At 36.6% G+C, this 26,346-nt stretch overlaps 1 protein-coding gene across 1 annotated transcript in view; it reads left to right on the forward strand.

Annotated features, from left to right (window-relative positions):
* PKHD1 (PKHD1 ciliary IPT domain containing fibrocystin/polyductin) overlaps positions 1-26,346 on the forward strand; it is a gene marked incomplete at both ends in the record, with an annotated part of 196,628 nt that overhangs the window by 38,864 nt on the left and 131,418 nt on the right. The window contains 10 exons of the mRNA XM_081342989.1: positions 4,961-5,083; positions 6,954-7,059; positions 8,209-8,487; positions 8,603-8,733; positions 11,370-11,505; positions 12,553-12,748; positions 13,852-13,919; positions 15,248-16,873; positions 18,042-18,185; positions 24,238-24,472. Of these exons, the coding sequence (XP_081199115.1) occupies positions 4,961-5,083; positions 6,954-7,059; positions 8,209-8,487; positions 8,603-8,733; positions 11,370-11,505; positions 12,553-12,748; positions 13,852-13,919; positions 15,248-16,873; positions 18,042-18,185; positions 24,238-24,472 (3,044 nt within the window). The remainder of the gene's footprint in view (positions 1-4,960; positions 5,084-6,953; positions 7,060-8,208; positions 8,488-8,602; positions 8,734-11,369; positions 11,506-12,552; positions 12,749-13,851; positions 13,920-15,247; positions 16,874-18,041; positions 18,186-24,237; positions 24,473-26,346) is intronic.

Raw genomic sequence — 26,346 nt, forward strand, 5'->3', positions numbered from 1 at the left:
ACATTTGTTAATTCACAATTTCTTCTCACAGATACGGTCTATCCCTGAGTCTTTCTTGCTTTCCTTGGCGGTTTATTTATCATTGTTCTCAATCCTTTCAATTTGGCTATTTTCTTTGTCTGGAACTGCCCAATGAGCTCTAACATATTTAGAGTTCTGATCCTTCACTCAGAGCCATTCAATTATTTGGTGCAGTTCTTTCTGACCTCTCTGCTTGACAGGAACATCAGTATGGTAGGCACATGAGGAAAAGAAATGACCACCTTTCTGCATCCAACAGACTTCCAGTTTTTAGGAAAAATGTGATGATATTGAAACATGGATATACTGTACAGTATCTGTACTACATGTAGCTATGTCCTCCAATTTTTTTTGAAGATCATCTTTCCCATCTGATTGTTACTTGATATTTATTCTTTAGATGTATTTCCAACATTTTCTTCAGGAGTTCATGGTGATACTTACAACTCTTCCATCTTATCTTCACATCAATCAATCTATAACACAGATTGAGATATGACAGACTTAGAAATATTCATGGATGAGTTGGCGTCAAACCATTTACTCTAATGAAAGCAGTGATACACTGTCATGTCATTGTTTGCTTCTTTTGTACCTGCACTGTGACAACACATCAATGTTCAAAAGGAGGATAGCATATTGTGTGATGTACAGCACTGCCATTTTTTAAAAAAAATAATATCAGACAGAGCTAAGGATATACATGGACTGACTACAAATCATCCAATGAGCTTCCATGACTGAAAGTGGAATTGAATTGTATTCCCTTACCTAGTCTTAATCTTAAACCTTAACCATTATACTAAATTACTGCCTACTTTACATCAAGATACTATGTGTTGGCTTCCAGTTGGCACGTGCGGTGCTTTCAGATGTGCAGGGGAGAGCTCCCTCCCTGCCGTCCGATCCTTCTTCATTGGAGGACCCTGAAAAGGGTTGAAAGTCGCCCTGGAGGGGTGACCACCACAAGGAGACCCTCCTGTGATTGTAGAAGGGTGGCAGCTCTCCGCTTGAATCTGGAGCAGCTCCTTTTGGCCCAAAGAAGAAGAGACCGGCCATCAACATGGCCGATTACTAATATGCTCCCTGCTGAAAGCCAAAAGCACCATCTAGCATAACGAAGCAATCTGGAGGACCTGGGTGAGACCTTTCCTTTTCTATCCCCCCTAACTGCCTGCCTGTGGGCCTTTTCTGAAAATTTTCTTGCCCCTCTTTTTGAGAAAACAGCTTTTGTATACCTGGGGGATCAACATTTTAAGCCTTAAAGCATTAAAGGAAAAAAACCCCTAGCTGATTAAACAAAGAAACTAAATAATCTCATTCCTACTTATTAAAAAGCTCCCATTTTTGTGGGGATCTACTACCCTATTTTCTGTTTAAGATGTGAACTAAGGAAAAAAGAATGGACTAATTATACAAAAGCTTTATATTAATTTGGAAAAAAAAGAACTTTACAACTTATTCTATATGCTACTGATGACATCCTGTGGCTAAACCTGGAATTGCAAGTAAACCTTTTGCTTATTTTGGGACCTGAGAGCTGTCCTTGATATTATCTTTAAAGACAAGTGTGGGAACACCTGGCACTAAAAACAACTTTTAGAAACATTGAAGGTGGAAAATTACTGACTCTTATTAAAATAGCTTCCATGGAAGACTTAGCTGTAAACACTAACGAAATGGATTATTATATCCCACCACTTAACTACAAATTGATATTGGACACAATCTTGGCTGTAACTGAACAAATTAAAGCCAAACTGCATGATAAACCTGACAACTCAAAGCCACCAAACCAAACTTTGACCTAAATGATGAACTGACAACCCAAAAACAAATAGAAGTGGAAATCAATACTAAAATAGGAGACTTCAAAGAGCAACAAACACAGCCTACAGAGAACTTCAAAGTCCAAACTCCAACTTTAACTACAAAACTTACAATTCAAAAAGCAACAATACCCCAAGAAAGCAACATTAAGAGTGAAGATATCAAAGGCCTCCAAATACAGTATGTTGAGGATTCAGCTAACCAAATGATAACAACATTAGCTACTACTTACTACCTAACCCAGATGGAAATGGAACAAGAAAAAGATCAGACTGAATTAATGACAATCATATCACATCAAACATCAAAAACTGAGCTATTAAAGCAATACTTCAAGGATTATAAAGGGGACACTAACTTGGCAAAACTGTCATTTGGATAGTCTCTGTGGATTCAAATAAGAGGTGGAGGAAGAAAGGGAGACACATTGGAGAACTTAAAGGCATTAAGATGGAAGCCTGATTGCCACAAAAAGAAGGCAAGAGTTAGATTTAAAGACTTAGATTTCTCTCTTTTTTTGGGATTTGTAAAGACTGAACTTAAAAAAATTATTTTGATGGACTAAGGGGAATCTTAAAAAATAATAATAAACTGATTTCATATTTAGGTTCTAGATTTTTAAAGGAAAACAAAATTAAGCTTTTAGAATAAAACTTTGAATTGTACAATAGAATTTAGAATATTATAATAGAAGATAGTATTTTATTAAGTGTTGAATGCTTAAGACAAATTTTTTTAATAATTTGTGATGTTTTAAGATGAAAATTAGATTTTACTGTTAAATCATAAGAATGATTTGTAATGAACAATGTAAGTTTTGTAGACAAGAGAATTACTCTTTATTGAAATAGGGAATTGTAGGTTACACAAAACGTAAGCTCTTTTTTGTATATTATAGGCTACCTTAAAGTATTTTTATTGCAATTAGGTAAAACTTAAAAACAGGATTTTGATATGCATTACTCTAACTATATTGAAAACTTTGTTAATTGACTAGCTCATAACTAGAAATGTATTAACTTAATTACTTTGACTATGTGAAAATTAAGGGAATCAGAGAGGAAATTTTTATTGATGCAACCTGAACTACCTACAAACAACTTGTTATTTGTTACTTTTGACTACCCAACCACCATATTGCTTCACAAATATATGTATATACCCCAACCCCTACCCTTAACTTTTCAGCTACCCTATTCCAAATCCCCATTTCCTTACCTTCCTTTTTAACCTTATAAAACTAATATTTTTTTTTCAAAAAAGGTACTATGTGTCCAAGCTCACAGCAATTAAAATATAAAATACAAAGTAAAAATCAAGTTATATTCAGTTATGTAATTCAGTCAGGTTTTGTGGCTTATTATTAATAGATATTTAGACAATACACATGTCCACATCTTTTCCTTCCTTCCTTCCTTCCTTCCTTCCTTCCTTCCTTCCTTCCTTCCTTCCTTCCTTCCTTCCTTCCTTCCTTCCTTCCTTCCTTCCTTCCTAGAACAGCAATCAGGATATTTTTAGCAATATAATGTGTCAAGCATGATCAAGCAGATTCACATGTAAAACATGTATAGCAATAGCTATATTATTGCTCAAGTCTGTGTAAAGGAATCTTTTCAGGTTGGCAGTTTTGCACATGAGTAAGATAGTTAAGGTTCAGCAGAACATTCAGGGATGGGGATGAGGGTTGCACTTTGCCTTATGCCCATGTAGGAATTCCAGACTTAGTCCCCATTTGATTCCACCTCCTGGCTTGGCCAATCTCTCTCCTGTAACAAGTAACTTTTCATGAATGTACTACAAAACTCCAGGAATTGTTTTTGCCATGGGGAAATTCACATTGTAAGATATATTAATCTTCAGTGAGGTTGTTCTTCTGTCTTGCTGTATTTAACCATAAGGAAAAGTACCAAGTAGGTGGGAAATAAGCATATGGATGAATAATTATGATATTTTCATCTGAAATATAATCTGTTTGGGAATATGTTGCAAATAATTATTTTCCATATACAGTGCAATGTACTATAATGCATTAGGTAATTAAGTGTTTTATAATTAATACTAGTAATATTTTACTAGCAATATATTTTGGAATGATGTATAGTGATGCCTCTCAATCCCTACATAGTGGTTGCCAAACCTGGGAATTCTGGCAGTTGCAGTACCAGCATAAATAGAGGGCACTTGGTTGGAGTAGATTGGTATGGCATAAGATGTTAAATGAAATATTTATATACAGCAAATTCTACAATATTGTCTTAGCAGGTGGCAGCACCTGGGCTCAGAAACTAAGTAGGGTCAAGTCTGGGTAGTACTTGGATAGGAGACCTCCACAGCATTCTAGATATATAAACTAGGCTGGGATATCAAAATCTCAGTGGCAAACCATAGTCATACTACTGCATGTTTGTGTCCATGAAATCACTAAGAACTGAGCTTCATATGAGGTTACCTTTGCTTTTCTCTGGCAAAGTATTGTTTGTAAATTAAGTATGGAAGATAGTAGCAGCTGTAAAATAGCTGTAAAATTACTATTATATCCAAAGAATATAATAAGGAGAAGACAACAACAATGTAGCTAGATTTGGAGATAGTTGTGTGGAATCACAAAGTAGGTAGGCTTGGAAAATCTAAGTGAAGACTGCCTCTAGTTCACTTTGAAACCTGGCATCTTCATGAATATGACTATATTATCCCAGCAACAATGAGGGACATGGTTTCTCCTGTGATAGGAGAGGAAATTTAAAAAGAGAAAATATTTACTGTGCACTACTCTTCTTTCCTGGTATTTTTATTATATACTTCCCTGATATTTGGACTTTTTGGGAGGAGGAGTGATTGAATTTATTGTGAAAGATTAAAAAAACATCGTAGATACACTATCCAATGAAAAAGTAAGGAATTAACACATAGGTGCCATATGCTTATACTAATAAATTTATTGTAAGTCATTTAGTCTGCAATAGCAAATAGACAGACTCAGATACCAGGTGATTCCTGTATGAAAAGAAATTATAAATATTAAAAATAAACATTCTAAGAAATTATAAACATTATTGTGTTACTGAAATAAGAAAATGTGAAGCAATTTTATTTAATACTTTCTTCCAAGGTCTCTGATGAAAACCTCACTGGTCTTATTCCAGCAATAATAAGTTACGTAGTAATTGATGGTGGCGTTTTCATTGATCCCATATTTGGAGATATGCTTGCTACCCCCAATAACTTTACACAGGTATGAAACTGACATATCTTCTTGAAAGCAATTTATGTGTACATGTATGCAGGAAGGATTAAGAAAAACATTTTCCTACCTGTTTCATTATAAGAATATAATGTAATGAAGAAAAGGAGACAGCAAATAAGCCTTGGTGGAGCAGTGGGCTAATGCCTCCTTAAGTAACACCAGCTGCCTGCAATCAGTGCAGGTTCGCGTCCCACCAGGCTCAAGGTTGACTCAGCCTTCCATCCTTCCGAGGTAGGTAAAATGAGGACCCAGATTGTTGGGGGCAATTAAGCCCGCTTGGGGGTTGTGTGAAAGCCCTAATAAGCAGGCATATACATAGAATGAAGGCTACTGCTAAGTTTGTAAGCCGCCCTGAGTCTTCGGAGAAGGGCAGGATATAAATGGAATTAAAAAAAATAACAGATTCCCACATTCAGGCAGTTGCAAATTCCCACAAATCCCAAATGCTTGAGGAAGAAGAAAAAGAAGTAGTTTATATTTTTATCTTACTGTTCTTCCTGAAATAATCCATGTGAAGTACAAACAGGAACGAAATAGATACTAAACAATGACAGTACATCAATTTAAATAAAAGTTTGATTATTATGCTATTCTCCAGTGGTCATTTGTCTGTAGAACGCTATCTCAACTGGGTGCTCTCCAGATGATGTAGAGGTCAAGTGCCAGAAATCTGAGCAATTGCCATCTGCTGGAAGGAGCTCCAATGAGATGAAAGATTGATTTCGATCTTTAGATGAGACCTGTTTATTGGCGCAACTTAATGGATTGAACATTTTCATTTTCTTTTTGCTGTCACTGTGATAATTTGTGATCTATTTTAAAAACAGTTATTATAGCAATGCTGTGGTTAATTTACCTCAGTGTTTGAATTTTATGTTTCCTCCACCTGGATTCTTCTCTTTTTGATCCAACTAATTTTGCGAGAAAGTCAACAAAATCTCACCTAAACTTGGAGAAACTAGTTTGGTCAAAAAAGGGCTACATAAGTCCTTAAATTGGTAGTGGTAACCAACAGAAATCATTTGGCCCTCTATTGGAAAGGAAATTACCTGATTATTTATATGGTTTATTTGAAAAATGGTGGTAGTGGGTGGTAATGAAATCTTAAAAGAATGTATGTACTAAGAGGTTAGCCAAAATTAGTTTCTTTCTATGCCAGTTCAAGTTAGATTTTTTTTCTATCCATCTCTATCAAACTCTTTAGAGGTAAGATAAAGTTTGCAAGTCCAGGACCCCACTCCACGAAAAAGGAAAAAAAAAGATCTTTAGCCCAAATGTTATAGATTTGACCCCAATTGCCTCTGTCTTCCTTTTATTCAAAGGTCTATCAGGCCTTCAGGGAAACCTCTCTGAATTATACCCTTCTCCCCTTTATGCTCTAGTTCCAATCTAGGTCAGGTTGTATATAATAAAGCTTGCAACAGAAACAGCTACAATCCTAGAACCTGTTTAATGCAAGCCCTGGTTCGAAATGTTCACAAGATAAAACAAGCCTGTGAGGGCTGCTACATTAAAAGAAGGCCCATGGGCTTGTGACATATTTGGAAGACTCAGAAGGCCCTTGAAAACATTTGACTGGTTCATTTCAGACAGGCCACCCCTTAGTCTTGTCAAAATCTTGCTTTCCTACATCACTTTGGGATTCTCTACTAGATTTTGCTCATGGTTGTGTTCTATATGGAATACTTTTCTTTTTTTACTAAAATATTTTTTTTAGTTCAGAGTCAAAACTTTTTACTTGCATTACAAATTTTAAAATCATTGTTTGGGTTTTAATTATTCTTAATATTCTGAGCTGTTCAGTGGGTCTCAGTTGTTTTAGTCATTATTTTATTAATACTATTTTCTGTCAATTCAGGTTGTAGTTACAGTGAATGACATTCCAGCAAATTGTTCTGGCTCATGCACTTTTCAGTATCTCATGGAAATGACCCCTTTAGTCAATAGCATTGACTATTCAACAGGTAATGGTTCTTCATATGGATATACTAATATTATCATAAAGGTTTATAAGAATTTTCCTGGTTTCAGGGGGAAAGTAAAGAAGTAGCACAACAGATTTCTAACTTTTCCATGCAACTAATGACTAAATGATAAAGTCTGAACCTTGCTGGTCTTTAGGAAATTAATACATCCAGTCACTTGCCAAGCCACTAGTTGAGAAACATGACCAAAGATGACCTCAATGAATGGGAACAAAAAGCTTTTTCATGGGGCTCAACAAACTCTCACAAATCTTGGGGTTTTTTTGGGGAGCTTGCCTGTCCACTATGATTCTAAGCAGATGATGGCTCATTGAAATATAAAAATATAAAATTATATAATATAATATGTAGCAATGTAAAACAAGGTAAAATATAAAACAACATAGCAGTAGACTATTTCGGGGTCAATACAAATATTTAAGTTAGCAAAGTTTGATAAGAACCACAGCAGATTCATCAACTAAAGGCCATCTTAAAAATGAAGGTCTTTACCAAACTGGATTTGCTGGAAGCAAGGAAGTGAAAAGGCTTTCCTGAAAAGGTGGTTATAGTGACTTGGGCTCAGCCATGAAGTGACCCTGCCACTAGTTCTGGTTGTACAGACATCAGTAGATGTTAAGAACGAAGGAAGAGTCAAGAGGGCAGTTAAACTATGCCAGCCCGATTCTAGGCATTTGCAGAGAATACCTTAATCAGTTACAAATAAAACACTAGAATCTTGTCACATCTCACATATTAAAACATTTATTACTATGATAGCTTTTGTGGATTACAGTCCATTTAATCAGCTATGAAACTTTATGGCTACTAGTCCTATGCCAGAGACCAGAACTGAGTTAGGTCATTAATAACCTAACAAACTTCCCTTGGATCTGCAATCAATCAATCAATCAATCAATCAATCAATCAATCAATCAATCAATAAATAAATACAGATACTATTTCGGATCAGGGAAATGACCTGCAAAACGACCTTTCTCCCAAGATGTTTTTGGGGAATAAGGTTATGACCAACCAAGGAAGACATTAAAACACTAAAACTAATACAAATATAATATCTATATGTATTATATATTATATTGAAGGAATATGCAATAAATTAATATGTTGTTTTCTTTGAATTTTCAGATGATACTGAACACATAATAGTTCACATTATAGGATCTGGCCTCACTGCAGACCATCAATCATTGCTCATAGAAGCAAACAACCTAACTTGCAAAATCCTAAGTTCAAACCATACTAATGTCCTTTGTCAGATGAATGTATTACCAGTTGGATTGTATAAAGTGACATTATTGGTAAGACCCTTTGGATTTGCAGTCAATGCCAGTGGAGAAAATAGTATCTTCCTAAATATTACACCTAGATTGACTTCTGTTGAACCTTCAACAGCTTCAGAGATAGGTATGTCTGAATCATGCTTAGTATTTGTGTGTGTGTATATATGTATATGTATATGTGTATACATACTATATTTTTAAAAAAATATTTCATTCCTTTCTTCCTTGTACATTTTTAGGAGGACTTACAGTGATTCTATCAGGTTCAGGCTTAGATGGGATAAACACAGTACTCTTTGGTTCTCAATCTTGTCCTATCAATTTCAATGCCAGCAACGCAGTGAAAATGGAATGCAGGCTTCCTCCTTGGGTAAATAACACCCTCAATTATATTGCAAGGCAATAACAATTCAGACTCATTTGTGGTGATTTGATGACTATAAAATCATGTGGGTGTGTGAGAGAGAAAATGTGTGTTTTATTTACCTTTTTGAAATTATTATTTTTCCTTATGAGAATATAAAATTAGTTACATGTAGGTTTATGTGTTCCTGTTCATTGTTGCACATGGTACTGTAATTAGAGATAAAAATAAAGGGTTTAATGGCACAGCTAATACCTGCCTCATTATAAATAAAATTGCCTGATATAACTCATTGATCACTAACCTGAAAAAAATTAGGGTATGTTTAATTAACTGTAATTGGAACAGACAAAGCTGCATAGAGTTCCCTTCATATTATATTGAATATTATTCTACAAGGGTGTAGTATAGAATACAAACTGCTAATGTCGGGATACAAACATTGTGAGAATTGAATATGTGAAATTGTTCAGCATGTTGTCACATATTTCCTTCAGCATTTCCTTCAGTACTATTTTAATTAGTCCATGGCTGTAATGAAATTTCAACTCTTATTTGGAAGCTCCAAATTCTCTCTTATGCAGCTATGGACAAGCATACAGACTAACTGAACTTCCACTGAGGGCTTTATAATGTTCCAAAACCTGTTCTGAACCTCTGTGATCTCATGCTATGAGTGTTGAGCAGCAGTGTTGAGCTGATTTATTTTTAATTTAGCTGCCATTTATTTATTCAATCAATTTATATATCTCCCCATCTCAAAAATGACTCTGGGTGGCAGAACACAATAAAAAAACCCACAAATATTTATACAAAAATTAGATTATACAGCAGCTGAGAAAACAAATCATCACCCACATAGCCAAAAAGACAGATCCTTCATGCATCTGGAGCTTGGCCCAACCACAGGAGCAGGTCTTTAGGCCTTATAAAAGGCCAACAAGGCTGTGTCAATCTGATCTTTGGAGGAAGCATAAGGGTGGGCACTGTGACAGAAAAGGCTTATATTCTGGGCCTTGCTGCACTGAATACCTTAGCCAATAGCATAACTTTCCCATCTTGCCAGACCAGAATGGTTAAATAGAAACAACTGGGAAGAAATAGTCCCATGAGTAATGAGGCTCCAAGGCATGCAAGGCTTTAAAAGTGCCAACTAGAACCTTGAATTGAACCTGAAAGCACACTGGCAACCAACACAGTTCATAAAGTAGTGACTTCGTATGCACCAAATAATCAACTACCCCATGCTACTGCATTCTACAACAGCTGAAAATTTCCAAATGTCCTTCAAGGGAAGTTCCATGTTGAATGCATTGTAGTATTCCAGATGACAGTTCAGAAGGGCGTGAGTGACTATGAGCAGAGGCCCTACTCCAAGGTCAATTTGATCAGATGGGCAACCCTACAAGTTTAATAAATCAATGAACAAACAAATGGATTTGTTTACTCAGAAGAATGCAAAGGCCCTCTGAGCCATGGTTGCTACCTGCTCTTCACGCTGGATTTACAAGTCCAGGAGGACCTCCAGGTTGAGTACTAGGTGTGTCTGAATGGATGGGAGGAGCCAATGAGAGGGTGCTATTCTTCGAACACTCCCAGGGCATAAGCAGATCCCTTTGAACCCCTGAGGAACTATTGGTGAAAGAACAGGCACCAAGCCTTCCCCAGACTGCAGCAACTGAAAGGAGATGGAAGAAAGAGAAGAGATGACTCCCCGAGCTACTTCTTCCCCATCACTGCAGCAGACTTAAGCCTTAGGACAAGGGTCTTCAAACTTGGCCCTTTTGTGACTTGTGGACTTCAACTCCCAGAATTCCTCAGCCAGGCACGCTGGCTGAGGAATTCTGGGAGTTGAAGTCCATGAGTCATAAAAAGGTCAAGTTTGAAGACCCCTGCCTTAGGAGAACAGAGCAGGCGAAGCCATCAGGGCTCTTTTTATGTGGTCTGGTCCTCCTTCTCTTGCTTTCCAAATAATGAAAAGCAGAAATGGAAGAAGGCGGGGTGAGATCTACTCCTGCTGAGGCAAAAGGTTAGTTGGGGGTAGCAGTGGAGAACAAGATGGTACAGCAGAACTAGTGGCTTCTCACTCCCTCTCTGGCCCAGCCCCTATTCCTTGAAGGCACAGAGCAAGGAATAGGAAAAAGGGAGCCCAACATCCCCTCTGCCAGTGTCCTCCCAGCTAGCACCTGGGCTGCCGTTAGTGCAGAGGTGTTAACCTTGGCAACTTTAAGACCGGTGGGCATGTATCTTCAAGAATTCCCTAACCAGCCAAACGTAAAGTCTTAAAGGTTGCCAAGGTTGGACACTCCTGCTCTAGTGTTTGCTTGTGCCTACTCTTTCCTATTGGGCAGGTGGTAGTAAGACCTGACTCGCTATTCTTGTTTCTTATGACCTGAAAGAAGGAGAGCTAAGGTTGGCCACAAACTGTTTTTGAGAGTAGAATGTTGGCAGTGCCAGAATGCCTTGGATAGCAGTTCTAAGAAGCAGAAACCGGTGGAAGATTGATTTCAAAACCTTAGAGTAAGATCTAGAAGATTTTTTAAAAAAAATTCTGGGCTTTCACCACATAATCTTGGTGCTCAGTTTACTTCATGGACAACAGACATGTTATCAATCTATTGTCATTCATTTTTTTCCCCTAGAGAGGAGGAGAGGCCACTGTTCATCTAACCCTAATCAGTGAACGGGAATCCACTGTCTTTGCCAATGCTTTTACATATGACTCTTATCTAAATCCATGCATTGTGTCAATGAACAGAAATAAAAGTGGCATAACAGGTAAAAGGGAAAGAAAGAAAAGTTTTGTGCTCTTTCCTTCTATTCTTATTTGATTTTTCCCCCAATATTTATATCTTTCAGTGTATCGTTTGAAAGTGTTTTGCATATTTAGGCAATAAAGTAGTTAAAATGTAGTGGTTCGGAATAAAAAAAAGATCACAACTATTCTATTCACTAGGCATCATGTTGGGTGGGCAAGATAATTTTGATAGAAAAAAGTGCTACCCTAAGGATTCTCTTATTAATATCTCAAAAGCACCCTTTCCAGGGTTTTCCTTTCAACCAGACCTAGGAAAAAAAAGAGTGCTTGTCTAGTACATTCCCAGCTGTTAGTCATGCTTCCAATTGGCAGATTTGCTTAGGCCAGGGATAGGCAACCTTGGCTCTTTTATGACTCGTGGACTTCAACTCCCAGAATTCCTGAGCCAGCATAGCTGGCTCAGAAATCCTAGGAGTTGAAGTCCACGAGTCATAAAAGAGCCAAGGTTGCCTACCCCTGGCTTAGGCACATCCCTGAATGAAAAAGTTTGAGACGTCCAGGAGGCTATCTAATATCCAATTATACCTGTCAAGACTGCAAGTGCAAACAGGAGTGATGGCTATCAATGTAAAGAAAATCTCGTATTATCCTTGAATACTATCTGAGTGCAGTGTATAACTTGCATATGGGTAGAATGAAAGAACTGAGACATAACAGCCACTGAGATTTGTTGCAGGATTTTTATCAAGAGCACGATGCATTTGACTGCCAGGTGTTGAGGCTAAATTGTCAGGTAGTTTTTGCCTCAATGTCCTTCTTTGCCTCAATGTCATTCCCCTTGTCTTACAGAACTGCATTTTGGGAGATAAAAAGCAGAACCAAATGGGTTTCCCTGAAGACAGTTTTAGGTCAGGCAAAGTTTTAAAATGTGAACAAATTGTCAACCTTTCAATGTGGAAATAAAACAAGATATGGACATCTGGGTTTGTGGAAGAAGGTTGTTATGAGATAGCGGGTCACTAGCTATAACAAAAAAATATTGACTACTTTTTTTTTCTTCATTGCAGGAGGTCAGCTGCTTGTGATAGGTATTTCTTCATTTTCCAATTATACTCCGTTTGATGTGAAGGTCAAAATTGGGGACACTGCAGTTCAAATTCAAACAGTAGCAGATCATGGAATCAGTTTATTGCTGCCTTCTCTTGCAGAAGGATTGCACAGACTTTCAATATTCCTTCATCATCTCCCACTCAACACGAGTGGGTAAGAGGCTTTGATTTTTCATGGATAAAATTTGCACCATAATAACATTTTAAGAGAAATAATGAGATAAGTAAGAATGGAACCAGATGCCTATCTGTCAGCATGTGTTGACAAGATGGATCTGTGATTATCTTATGCAACACCAAAAGCTCTATAAATAATGTTCTCTTGATTAGATTATTATGAAATGTTCAATATTGTATTTGCAGTTTCATTTATCTGCCCTTCTGAAAACTGCACAGTAGGATATTGCTCTCCTTTAAAAAAAAATGGAGAAGTAAATGTATCCCTATGCCATCCGTATGGTAAACTTGCAAGATTCGTTTTTTTCACCATGCACATGTATACATCCGAACTAGACTGTGTTGTTTCTCTGTGTCATATATGTGGGTATATGCATAATTCTGTATTTATTTTTGTCATATTGATGTAGTGTATATTGGAGGTGTATCAGAGCGGTATGCCAAAAAAATCATTTTAATGTATGCTGATTAGTGTACATTCAAAATGACAATAAAGTTATTATTCTATCCTATCCTATCCTATCCTATCCTATCCTATCCTATCCTATCCTATCCTATCCTATCCTATCCTATCCTATCCCATCCCATCCCATCCCATCCCATCCCATCCCATCCCATCCCATCCCATCCCATCCCATCCCATCCCATCCCATCCCATCCCATCCCATTCCATTCCATTCTATTCTATTCTATTCTATTCTATTCTATTCTATTCTATTCTATTCTATTCTATTCTATTCTATTCTTCTTTGAAAACAGTGCACCTAAGATCTTCTGATAGGCTAACTTGAGAAGCTGGAAGGAAAATAGATTTCTTCCAGTCAGCTGGGGATCACATGCAATTGAGCTGAGGGGTAGGTAGGACTTTTGGTGTACGTTCAAGAACATATGCATTCTGTACCTACAGCATCATGACCAAACCCAAACTGAATTCTTGCAAATTACATCTGCTATTTCCATTGAGGCAAATGACATTTGAGTTAATTAAGGATGGAATTAAAACTTTTTGCAGTTGGTGGAAAAAAAACAAAAAACAAAATCATGTTCACCTGACAGTAAGAAGTTTATTTATTTTTCCAGATTGGAGCCATTAATCCAGTATGTTACAGAGATCTTCAGAATAGAACCATGTTGTGGCTCCTTCCTAGGTAAATAATATCATTGCTTTTACGTATTTAAGAAAAGACTTGGAATGACTGAGAAGAGACTCTGTAAAATATGAATACATGTTGAGCAGATCACATTTAATGGATGATGCCTTCGGTCTATTTTATGAGAGAGATCAGATGGTCCAATACCTACATTTGTATCCAGTCTCTTTTTCCCCAAACCCTGAATGTAATATATCACCTTTGCACTGAAAAATCTTAAGCCAAACCATTTGGTTTCTATTTTATAATTATTTTTTTAGAATATGGTTTTCTATCCTCAACTCCCATTTTCCAGTTTTGCTTCCAATTCTTCCTCTTTCCCCCCCTTTCTGATATTACCATTAGTGAGTTCATGGGGACTAATTATTTTAGCAAAACTAATAGGGATGGAGAATGGAGTTAAATCTTATGTCCAGAAAACAAAATAGTTTTTCTGGATTTCCCTAAAGAGTAAATCGGCTTCCATCTCTCTTAGGTGCAAGGAAAGCAAAGAGATGCATCCTACGCCTAATGTCAGGATAGAGGAAAGAAATACTTTCCAAGGCTGTGTAATTTCTACCCTTAACCTTTTCCACTCAGAGCAGTAATGCATAGGCTGGGCCTAGTAGCTTATTTGGTATAAGTGCTGATTCCATCCCCCCCAGCCCCCCTCAGTTGGTTGTGGGCAGGTTGCCTATGGGTTACTAGAGAGAATTTGGGTTACCCAGCAAATAAATAAGGCACCAAAGGGTGAAGGACCTGAGACCCAATCTACTTCACATTACCATATAGTTAGTGAAAATGGTTGAACATGATTTTATTCTTTATAGCAATAGCCCTTAGACTTATATACCACTTCACAGTGCTTTACAGCCCTCTCTAAGCAGTTTACGGAGTCAGCATATTGCCCCCAACAATCTGGGTTTTCATTTTACTGACCTCAGAAGGATGGAAGCCTGAGTCAAACTTGAGCCATTCAGGATTGAACTCCTGGCAGTGGGCAGACTCAGACTACAATAATGCATTCTAACCACTGCACCACCACGGCTCTTTATATTAAGGTTTTGTTTATAACATACTTATATATCAGTGTATTGACAAAGTCTCAGAACAATAAACCATAAATATAGAATTTAAAATACAGAAACACCAATAAAACATAAATAAAGAATTTAAAATACTGGAAAAAACAAAACCCTGAAACAATTAACATCCCAAGCTTCTGTGTTGCCTTATTGGACATCTTATTCTGTATTAAACATTAATATAATAGAAATATAATTTTTCAAATTATATTAATTTTGAAAAAAAGTTAATATTCACTGACATTTTTATCTGTTTCCTAGGTGGAACATTGCTCACCATTTCTGGAATAGGTTTTGGCTACAGCCCAGCCTTGGTCTTAGTCCTGATTGATTTTCAACCCTGTACTATAATCAGTCTAACTGAAGATAAAATTCTATGTCGGACTCCACCACCCACTCACCCATCTAATGCCATTCTCAAAACTCTTTTGGCAGATATAGAGGTGTACATAGGCAACCGGTCATCGGTAGACCCATTTCAAATGAAAATCTTCAAGAATTACACTTTTCTTTACAACATGTCTTTAACTCCAAAGATCCTAAACATTGAAATAGAATTATTGAACAATAGTCTGCGCTTAGGCATAGAAGGAATCAATGTAACAAATTCAGTGGCTATCCTGGCCCAGGTGGAATGTCAACTTGAAGTAAAGAAGTTCAACCACTCTATCACTTGGTCTCAGTGTTCTTTACCTCTCAGTGTTCTAGAACCGGGGCACTATGTTATGAGTGTTCTCCAGAAGCAAATGGGCTTTGCCAACATACCAGCTGAGATGCAACATTTTACAGTATACCCACAGATAAAGACTATCTTTCCATCTCGTGGCTCAGTCTGTGGTGGGCAGCTGCTCACAATATCTGGCCATTTTCTCAAATCTTGGACAAATTCTACTTGGGTAAATCTGACGGGCAACTTGTCTTGTGAGGTCCAAAGCTCAAGTGAAGACAGTATAATCTGTGCACTTTTTTCAAGCAATCCCCTTTTGGATGATCAGCAGTTTCCTGATGTACACCAAGCTCTTAATATCACAGTGAAAGTCAATGGAATGTATGGCCGTTGCCTAGGCGACTGCTCGTTCCATCTTCTTGCAAACAACACTCTTATTATTGATGCTGTCACTGTGAGGTTTGCTGGGATCTTAATTTACTTGTTAATCAGAATTCAGAAATTAGTTTGGGCAGTGGATGAAATCCTTATAGAGGTAGATGGACATCTCCCTTGCAATATAACTTCTTTGAACAAAACCAGTATTGAATGTCAGATGCACAGCCTTGATGCAAAAGAACATAGCATTTCAGTATTGAGTAGAGGCTGGGGTGCAGCCTGCTTGAGACAGAAAGACTCAAATATTTTCAGAGTTACTCCTGAGGTGCTCCATCTTTATCCTCAGAATTTCAGTGTCAATGGCAGAGGCCTCCTCACCTTAGAAGGTGCAGCACTTCAAGGCAGGAGCAGCACTTCAGTTCTCATAGGAAATCAGAAGTGTCTCCTCACCAAAGTCACATATTGGGCCCTTAAGTGCCTTGTGCCTTCAGGCAAAGGGACTGCAATCGTGCGACTCGACATAGACAATATGTCATATCCTGCTGGGGAAATAAGCTACAGTAAAGAATTCACCCCAGTTTTCCTCTCCCTTCTGCCTTCCACAGGCCAGTTTCTGACAATAATGGTTTCAAAAGTTAGGCAAATGGAAGACGTGTATGTTTTCATTGGAGGCTCTTCCTGTACCAATGTTACTAGCAATGGTACCAGTTTGCAATGTGTGCTTCCTCAGCTTCCCACTGGAGAACATAATGTGACTGGTGGAATTGTGCAGAGAGGTTGGGCTTCCTCAAGTTTGGTATTTACTTCAGTCCTGACAGTTATCACAGTGGAAAAAAGCCATGGTAAGTATGTGGATGGTTCTGGGGAGCAGAAGTCTGTAATCTCATTGAGTTGATCTGAGAAGCAAACCTGGGGAGTTAGAGCAGCAAACTTAAAATTTCAGAATTATATTTGACTGGAGTCTTGTTTTTGTGAAATAACTTGCTATTTCTTCTGCATTAGAATTTTTCCTCAAAGTGATAAACATATGGTTTTTCTTGCAAGTCATAGATTGTTTTCTTTTAACACATACAGCATGCTTATATTTTCTTATGATGATCTGTTATCCTGCCACAAAACACAACAAACATTTTTGTTTGATGTTCAGAAAACACTTGTGATGTCACATTTTTAATAGCAGAAATGCTTCACCATCTTAGTTCCAAAATCCCATTAGTAGCTTTGAGACAAAGGCCAAGTATCATAGCTGACCTTCACCACCTTATGTTGACTTTCTTTAGTTATTCTACATTTGGAGGCATGCTTCATAAAAGTAGATGGCCAGCAAAACCATGTGTTAATTGTCAAGTGAAGGGTATTACAAAGTGTTAACAGATCACATTAAAAGATAGCAGTGGGATTCTAACAGTTTATTAATAATTGCCTTGTATACTAGAGTTTAAATTTGTTGCTATCCATCTTAGAGTTTATGTATTGTGTTGTCTGGAGTGATAAAACAGGGATGGGTAATCAGAGATTCTCAGGACACTATAAGCTCCTCTCCTTTTTTTGCTCCCAAAATCTCTCAAAATCCTACTTCTATAGAATGATTTTTGGTAGCCTACTTAATTTGTATACAAATTAAAATTGAAAGTAGACATGCTAAGCCTCTCTTTTGGGTGAGTTTTGGAAAGGCTCAAATACATTTCCAAAAGCAACCCCTACCAAGAAAATAGATTTTCTCCTGCTCCACTCCAAGACCACAATAAAAGAAAATAAATAGAAAAGAACAAATGAATATTGCTTATACTTTGTGTAAGGTTTTACTCTTCATACTTCTATGCTGTCTTGTTTGTATACTTATATTACATTCCTTAAAGATTCATGAAAGGAACAAGGAGACTCATTGTCTTTATATATTATTGACTGTCTTCCAGAACATAGTATTGCATTTCTAAAATGTTATGGGAAGGTGAGGATGACAAATTTCAGCAATTTGTGAAATGCTTTGCACATTATTTCTTTTTCAAGGCAATCTTGATGGAGGAGAAATATATATACATGGAAATGGATTTTCTCCAGGAAATACCTCAGTTTCCATTTGTGGTTCTCCTTGTGAAATGCTGAATGTGACCACCACAACTGATCTGAGCTGCTTAACGGGGCCCTTGAACGGTCAGTGGAATGACTGAGATGTGTTAATTGGTAGAGAAAGAAAATATGTTGACTGCGCTGCCAACTGCTTTTCACTGCTATGGGTACAAAAGATTAATGTGAATCTCTTGCTGCCATTTTAAATATAATAAAAGAAACAAGTAAGAAATTAGGGATTGTCCTTCAATATGAACCTGAAAAAATGTGGCATATATCCATGAAAATCTTATAGGGGATAATTTAGAATAAACTGACCTTGATTTCTATTACATCACATGTTCATATATTGACTCTTAAGCCTGTTTCATCCTCTTTCTGTGCAATTTGTTTCTTGGAAAGAAAACTCTAACATGCAAATGTTTTTAATGATTTTTAAAAGAGTTCACAGGTTTTTTTTAAAGTGCACGAGGAAGTCAGAACTTCTCTTCTCTTCTCTTCTCTTCTCTTCTCTTCTCTTCTCTTCTCTTCTCTTCTCTTCTCTTCTCTTCTCTTCTCTTCTCTTCTCTTCTCTTCTCTTCTCTTCACTGTAAAATCTAGAAAATGTGACACCGAACACACTGGATGAAAAATGCCCTAGAACTAGCCATGAGTTGTTACTCTTTTCTGTTCTGCCAATATTATGATAAGGCAACTACTTGTTTTTCTAAAGCAACCATAATCTGTCTTTACAAATATCTTCTTCCTGAGATGTTAAAATCAGCAGCCAAAGCTGTAAAATTGTAGGTTTGTTGTACATTGTTATGTTTCTTTACCATTATATGTAAAGTTGCTTTGTTATTTTTCTGTTGACAAGTCAGAGTAATAAACGTACTCTGATGAGAGAAGCAAACTAGAGTAACTGATTCTCATACAATGCTAAAGAAACCAGGGAGACCTCCATTGGCTAGAGAGAGAGTCATTAGGCATAATCAATTAGCTGACTATATTTGTTCCTAAAAAAAGAAACAGAAGGGGAGAGAATATTTCAAGCGCTAGTAGGAAATAATTTATTGTACAGAAGCCTGCTGTCTTTTAGAAACTTCTTTTGTAAAGGGTGCTACAAAACCAGTTTGACCTTGTAAAAACATCCACATCTAAAATGAGATAAGGTAAGGTCAACATTCAGCACAATTTGGTTTTATAATAAACAATAAATTAATATTTTATAAGTTTATTTTATCTCTAAAAATACTGAAATAATAAATATGTCAAATAATCTGGAGTCAATAATAAGAACAATCTTTTGCACAAATGGAAAATATCCACTTTCAGAGAAGAAAAGGTATGTTAGTGTAAATTTAAGTTTTCAAAACATTTCCTTTGCCTGTCTTTGCTTACCAATTTTCCTTTATTGGTTTACATTCTCTTATAAAACAAGTGAACTCACAATTTTTTAATACATTTCAGAATTAGTGTGGCAACATTCCCACAATGTTTTGATATTTTACATATCTTTTTGTGGTAAATAATTTAGGAAACATCCACTTTAAACTATATAAAATACATTTTCTAAGCATCAGAGTAAAATTAGTTCAGCTAAGTTATGAAATATACAAAAACTATTGCATTGAATTTCCCAATATTCATTCATAAGAAATGTAGTTAATTGTTAGTTCTTGCAATATTTTAAACTGCCATTAGATGTCAGTAAATGAACATTGATTACTATTACTGATATTATACAGAGAGTTTTCATTATTTTTATTATATGTGTTGTGCAGTTGCTTCAAACCACATACTGATTACTTTTGCTAGTAGAAGAAGACAGAACTTGAGAAATACGGTAGCCTGCAAATAAAAGTTTGAGTAACAGAAGAAATATCTAAGGTTTTTAGTTTACAATAAACCAGCTGAGCTAAATCAAAGGCAGGCTGAGAGAATAGTCAACATTGGTTATGTTACGAACCCAAGGAAGAATGTCAAGAATAGGCAAAATCCTTACATCACTTTTTCCCCCACAGTAAAGGCTAGAGTGAGAAAATCAAAATATTGTTAATGAACAGAAAATATTCTGAGGCCTAGGAGTAGGTCTGAGTTCTGCATTTCTCTGAGAAGATACATGATGATGATGGCTCCATGCACTGAAAAAAGATACTTGTTCATACAATAAACAATACTGCATGTTGTAAGAAACGGCTCATCCTGTCTCTGATTTGTGTCAGTTTGGCATCTGTTTATTGCACTGTAATACCGGAATATTTAATAGGCAAAGACAATTGCTGACATAATCTCATCTTCCTCTTGCTGCTTTTCTCAAATAGCAAAAAAGCATTTTGTCTAGGCTTCAGACTAGCAAATAGTCTGAAGAGACAGGAAGAGCTCATCTGCTATTCTACGGCTAGTTTTATTCCTCAGAATATGAAGCCTTGCTGATCTTCTCCCTTGCTGCCTTCTTCCTGAAGTGCATCAGAGATGATAACAGGATGGTTATTAACGTCATTAAAGTAGGATATGGAAGCCTTGTTTAAATAGGGGAAAAAAAGTTAAAACACAAAGTTTGTGAAGTTTGTGAAGAATGAAGAATTTTAAGGACATAATAAGAGATAAAAAAGAGGTTTCTGAAATCTATTGTTAGAAAGATTAAAATGGAAGAAATTTTAGGAGATCAAGAGATCAAGAGAAAGAGAAAGAAAGAAACACTTAGCAAGGATAGGAGGTGATAGAAAAGCTTGAATGGGTACTTTGCATCACCTTCATTGCAGAAAAAATGGGTAAATCTGAGTTGATAGTTTCAAAAGGGGAAGCTGAGAAGCTGAGAAAAGGACTGATGATAAAAAATGGAAGTCATCATTCCAATAGATATTGCTAAAAATCCTAGAAAAATCAGGAAAGAATTTTTAATAAAGACAACGTCCACCTTGCAGTTCAGATATTCAGAATAAATTTCTGGAATCAAGATTCCTTCAGTTCTATATATCCCTTTTATGGTTGGTTCCAGATTTTTTTTTTTCTGTAGAAGTCTGAAAGATTCAAAAACAAAGGTGCTGAAATCTCCATTGTCTTTTCATTTTTCCACTGTGTGACACAGAAAAGAACAGAAGTAAAATCTTTAGTTCCAGATTGACCTTTTCAATTGGCAGATTTAGTAACTGATTTAAGATGCTGCTACTGTCCTTTAAGAATTTTACAGAGGTTGTGAGGTTTTTTTTTCTCTTTTCCACAGTCAACATTTGTTAGGGTATGATATAAAATGACATTCAGTTAGTTCCTCCTTTTAACTTACAGTGCAACTATGGGTGTATGTATGCACACACAAATACATGTAACTTGCACTGAGTTGAGTGGAATTTATTTGTAAGTTTCCTTCATTTATAAGGCAATATTCTTGGGAGCTTTATAGTTATCTTATTTCCATAATATTTTTATTTATATTTAAATACACACTTCCACAGCCATGCAGAGTAGTGGGGAAAGAAAGATCTAAACCAGGGGTCCCCAACCCCTGGTCCATGGACCACCACCGGGCCACGGCATGCCAGAAACTGGGCTGTGCAAACAAGTGAAGCCCCATCCGTGGGATGCAGGCAGTACATGGAACCACACCCCCTCCGGTTCATGGAAAAACCTTTCTTCACGGAACCGGAAACAATTTTTCCTGCATTACATATAGGCAAATCTTTGGATTAACTCTGAAAATGTTTATATTAATTGTAGATTGTTGGATTTTTTTTTTAAAAAAAGCACCTTACAAACTTTAGTCTGAACTTCACTTTTTATTTTATTTTATTTTTATCACTTTATACAAGTTCCCATGGACACAGCTACATTCTTAAGGTGATGGAGAGGGGGGAAAGCTATTTTTATAAAAGTGATATTTGGGGGGTAGGAAAGAAACACACATAAAAACATATACATGCAGTATTTACATACAGTATATATAATATATTTCCATGGTGGTTTATAATGACAGAGTATAATGAAACATTAACTTTGACTGATATAGTGGTATTCACAGTGCTTTTTTGTAAAAGAAAAAGGTGCCAGAACTCACACATGTCATACAACCTGCCTTGCCTGCCCTACAAGGTTCCATCCAAAAAAGGTGCCGGAACTCTGTTCTGAGCATTCTATGACAAAAAAAGCCCTGGGTATTCATAACAAAATCATAGGTTTTAATATTAATATCATAAGTTAACTGACAGCAGTGTTTACTTAGATCACCTCTATATTGATATTAGCATAACTCCGAACATCTCCATATTCCAGTGATCCCAAAGTGTCATCCCTGTTGGGCCCTGAGCCATGTATTTTCAGCTCAGCTGCAGGACAATAAAAAATGCTGCATGCCTTGTTTTTATAGCTAAAACCTTTGTGGGTGGACCATTTTCTACATTAATGGAGCTCCTCTCTCTGAACTTGTTCCCACTCACCTATGAAGATAATACCAAGACTATAATTCATTCTTCTGTGGACAAAATATGATGCTGTAATGACTTCCCTTTTTAAAGTGATTTTTAAACCAAACAAAAAAATAAACAAACAAAAGAAGCAAATACAGAATATAGTATGGTACAAGTAGCTTGCTTATGTGGAGAAATCACCCTTTCGAACCCTGTAGAATTGTCTATTACCTATGAAAGTAGTGTTGAGAATTAGAGGAGTAAAATTAGTGTCAGAGCCAGATTAAGGCCAATGGATACCCCAAGCGCAGTCCAATAATAGTGCTCCTCAACCTTTCCATTGCTAAACTGAAAAGATATCAAGATTCAATAATTGCTGGAGTCCTCCAGAAAATGGTGTGCCAAGTGGCAGGATTAACTTTTTTCCTGCTGACAAACAGCTGACTTTGCTGCCGAAGCCAGCTCTTTGAGTATATTAAAATGAAAGCAACTGTATATTAAGGATTAACATTATACATTATATACTTTTTACAATGCCCACAAAAAGAGATGCAAAGGAAAGGTGAGAGCCTCATCAACTTAATGTCAAAGTCTTCTTGGAAGCCTTTGGGAAAAAATGCTTTTCAACTGACAAGCTCTGAATGAAGATTTAAATAAAAGATTTGATGATTTAACAACAGTCATAAATCAACCTAAGGATGATACCCAGGTACAGGTAAATCAGACTTGCAATTGGGTGGATTGGAAGTAAATTTGTTGCTGAGAGAATTAAAAGCGAAGGAGCTTTGCTTGAGAATTGCAGGCTCTTTGGAGAAGGCTGAAAGGGGCATGAACTTAAAAGGCTTAGAGAGAGGCAGCATGGATCAGTGATGAATTGAACTCTCTTAAGAAAACTGATGGAGATTGTGAAATATAGATTTATTATATTCAATCAAAACACAACTGTTAAGAGATGTTGTGGTTCAACTTGCACAAAAAACTTCTGAACAACAAATGCTGCAGAGATATTCACAACAAAGAACCATGATTTTGGAGAATCAAATGCAATTATTGGGAAAGATCCCAATTATAATTTTAAGGAAAAACTTTATTATTAAGAATCAATCAAAGACATTTGATTCTGGACAGATGAGAGAAAATGACTTCAGTGGTTTATGGTAGATTAGAAGTCATTGGGGACTTTCTGTGTGTGAAATACAATAATGGATTGTTAACAAAGGCATTTAAATTTAGTTTTGTTGTTGGATTTACCTGTTAACTGTTTTTTTTTTAAAAACCTGTAAATAGATGGTAGGTCAAATTACCTGGGCAAATAGAGCTGTAGAAGTTTATAAATTGTAAACCTTTTTCTTTTTTTTCCAACGGTATTTTTTTTAAAAAAATATACTGTATATATCAGTATTCAACTGGGGGGGGACAGTATATCTGTATATTTTAATGCATATTTTGTCTTTGTTGTTATTTCCCTTTTTTATGTTGAACTTCCAAAGTGTATTAACTTTGGAAATACAATAAACATTTTATCAAGTCTCAATAACTGCTGAAAACTAAGGGTGGTAGTGAAAGAGTTAAGGGCATGATAACCCAGGGGCAAAAAAATGTGGTGGCCTTCTTGTGCCTTTCAGGAACATCATAGCATGAAATTCATGCCACTGCTGTTGCAAATAATCAACAAGGGAATTGGGGAAAGGAGACTTCCTTCTATATTTCTCTAATTCTTGATGTCCTCTCATTCCCCAACCCCCATTTTTCAGCTTCTCTAGCGGTTCTCTGTGCTCTGACCTATTCTGCAGAAGAGAATGGCGAAGACTGCAAAGCAGCTGGTGCAGCAGTGATCCAGTGTGACATCCAAATCAAAGCAAATGCTGATGTTGTTACAGCGGCCACCCCATTCCTATTCTTTTGTGACGATTTGGCTTATTCCTCTTTAAGATCTAACAAGACCTCTATCAACTCATCCCATGTCCATTATTTTGGCCTCCTTCTCAGGTTAGAAATAGCTTTTTTTTTAACTCTAGCTGGAATCTTACACATTTCTTTCAAAATATATAGTGCCCAGTCCAAAGCAGAATCTATGGAATGCTGCAGCAGGAAAAAGATTAGGGATTATGACATACAGATATATAAATCAATTATGTTGATTTACTACATAAAAATGCAATATCAGTAATTCTATGAAGCATTGATCTAGCTAATGCTGGCAAACAGATTCATTACAGATTTTAAGGCAGTTAGACAACCAGTGGCCCTTCAAATGTTGGACTTCAACTCTCAAGATACTCCATCACTGCTAGGGCTCATGGCAACAAATCACTGTGCCATCTGAATAACTAGGGGTCAGTTCCTTAATTGTATATACGGTACATTGGCCTGACGTTTAAGGAAGTGGCTACATTACTGAAGGTTATCACCATTCAGCTTGCAATTGTGTAACACTCCTCTATTTTGAATGGCAATCTGATATACAATAATTAAGGTGTACCTGACATCTCCTGTGTAGTAAGTTCTAATCTGTGCTGTCTGCCATGCTGAAATCTTGTTACTGATACTTTTTGTTTTGCAATTTTTCTACAATTTCCAAAATTGTCCACACACACTCCACCCCTTGCCCCCAATGAATTTGTTTATAAGCATATCTAACTTGATTGGGATTAACTTGTTAGTGAAAAAAGAAAAAAGGATGGGTTGCATTAGGTAGCAAAGGATGTCTTGTCTTAATATCTGTAATAATTTGGGTAGTCAGGATACAGGCCAGATTTTTAGTACATTTCCTGCTAATTCCTGGGGTGTTAAGATTTTAAAAAGAGTAGCCAAGAAGTGAGAATGTAACAGTCCTGTGGCCAGCTTGCAGAGTGATTTAATAAACAGTTTTATTAGCTCCTCTGATGACTGAGACAATAATTATTGCTGAAGGCAATCATGCAACTATTCTCTCTCTCTCTCCTTTTTTTTTTTGATACAAACATGGCTTGTGGGGATGGGGATTCATCTTTTCATAGTGACATCTTAAGTCACAGGAGTAAAAAGAAGTTGGCAAGTCTAATGAGGAAATGTGCTGCTGGGTTTCAGTGATGATAGGAAAGGCCAAACTTTCAGCACCGAAATTCTAACTGCCTTTCACACAGTCTTAAGGATTAGTAAACTTGAAATTTGTTAAGGCATTTGGAACGCATGCTAATCATTGTTCAGTATATGGACGTAGATATTAGAATCTTAAACGCTCACCACCCTAGCAGGCAGCTGTCAACAAGCAGAGCTAATTAAGAATGACCCTTTATTTGTTTTCCCCCTGATAATTTTGAGTATCTCTCACTCCATCTACCACTTCCTAATGTGAACAGAGACTGTACAGAAAGGGGCCCCACTAAACTAACTGGCACATATATCGAATCTGCTTAGCCTGGGCTGTTAAGTAAGTTTAATTAATTTACTAAGTTAATGTTCCAGTGCTAGCATGAAAGCATCATTGCTATCAGCTGGGTAGCAGGAATTAGAACCCTAAATGAGCTCATTTTTTCACAGTTGGAATTAGGGACCAGTTAGCCAGTTATATGGTTTTCCAATTTCTGCACTTGCCCTAAGGGAGTTGCAAGTTATTCATTCCCCAGGATTAAGTGTGAGTAAGAAAAAAGAGCTACTTGGGATTTACTTCCATCTTTGACTCAAGCAGTGTCTATTCTCTTTCGTTTTCTGCCCTAGAAGTGAATGTGTATGTGTGTCATTTTGAGAGGATGGCAGAATAGTATCTCTAAGAAATGTTTCCTATGTGTATTTTTTTGTTGGAAAGGTTTGCAGATAAAGGTGTATGTGTGTGTGTGGGGGGGAAGCAAAACAAATAAACAATAAAAGAATGGAAACAAAAT

The sequence above is a fragment of the Vipera berus genome, assembly GCF_964194415.1.
Source record: "Vipera berus genome assembly, chromosome: 1".
In the NCBI taxonomy this organism is placed as follows: Eukaryota; Metazoa; Chordata; class Lepidosauria; order Squamata; family Viperidae; genus Vipera; species Vipera berus.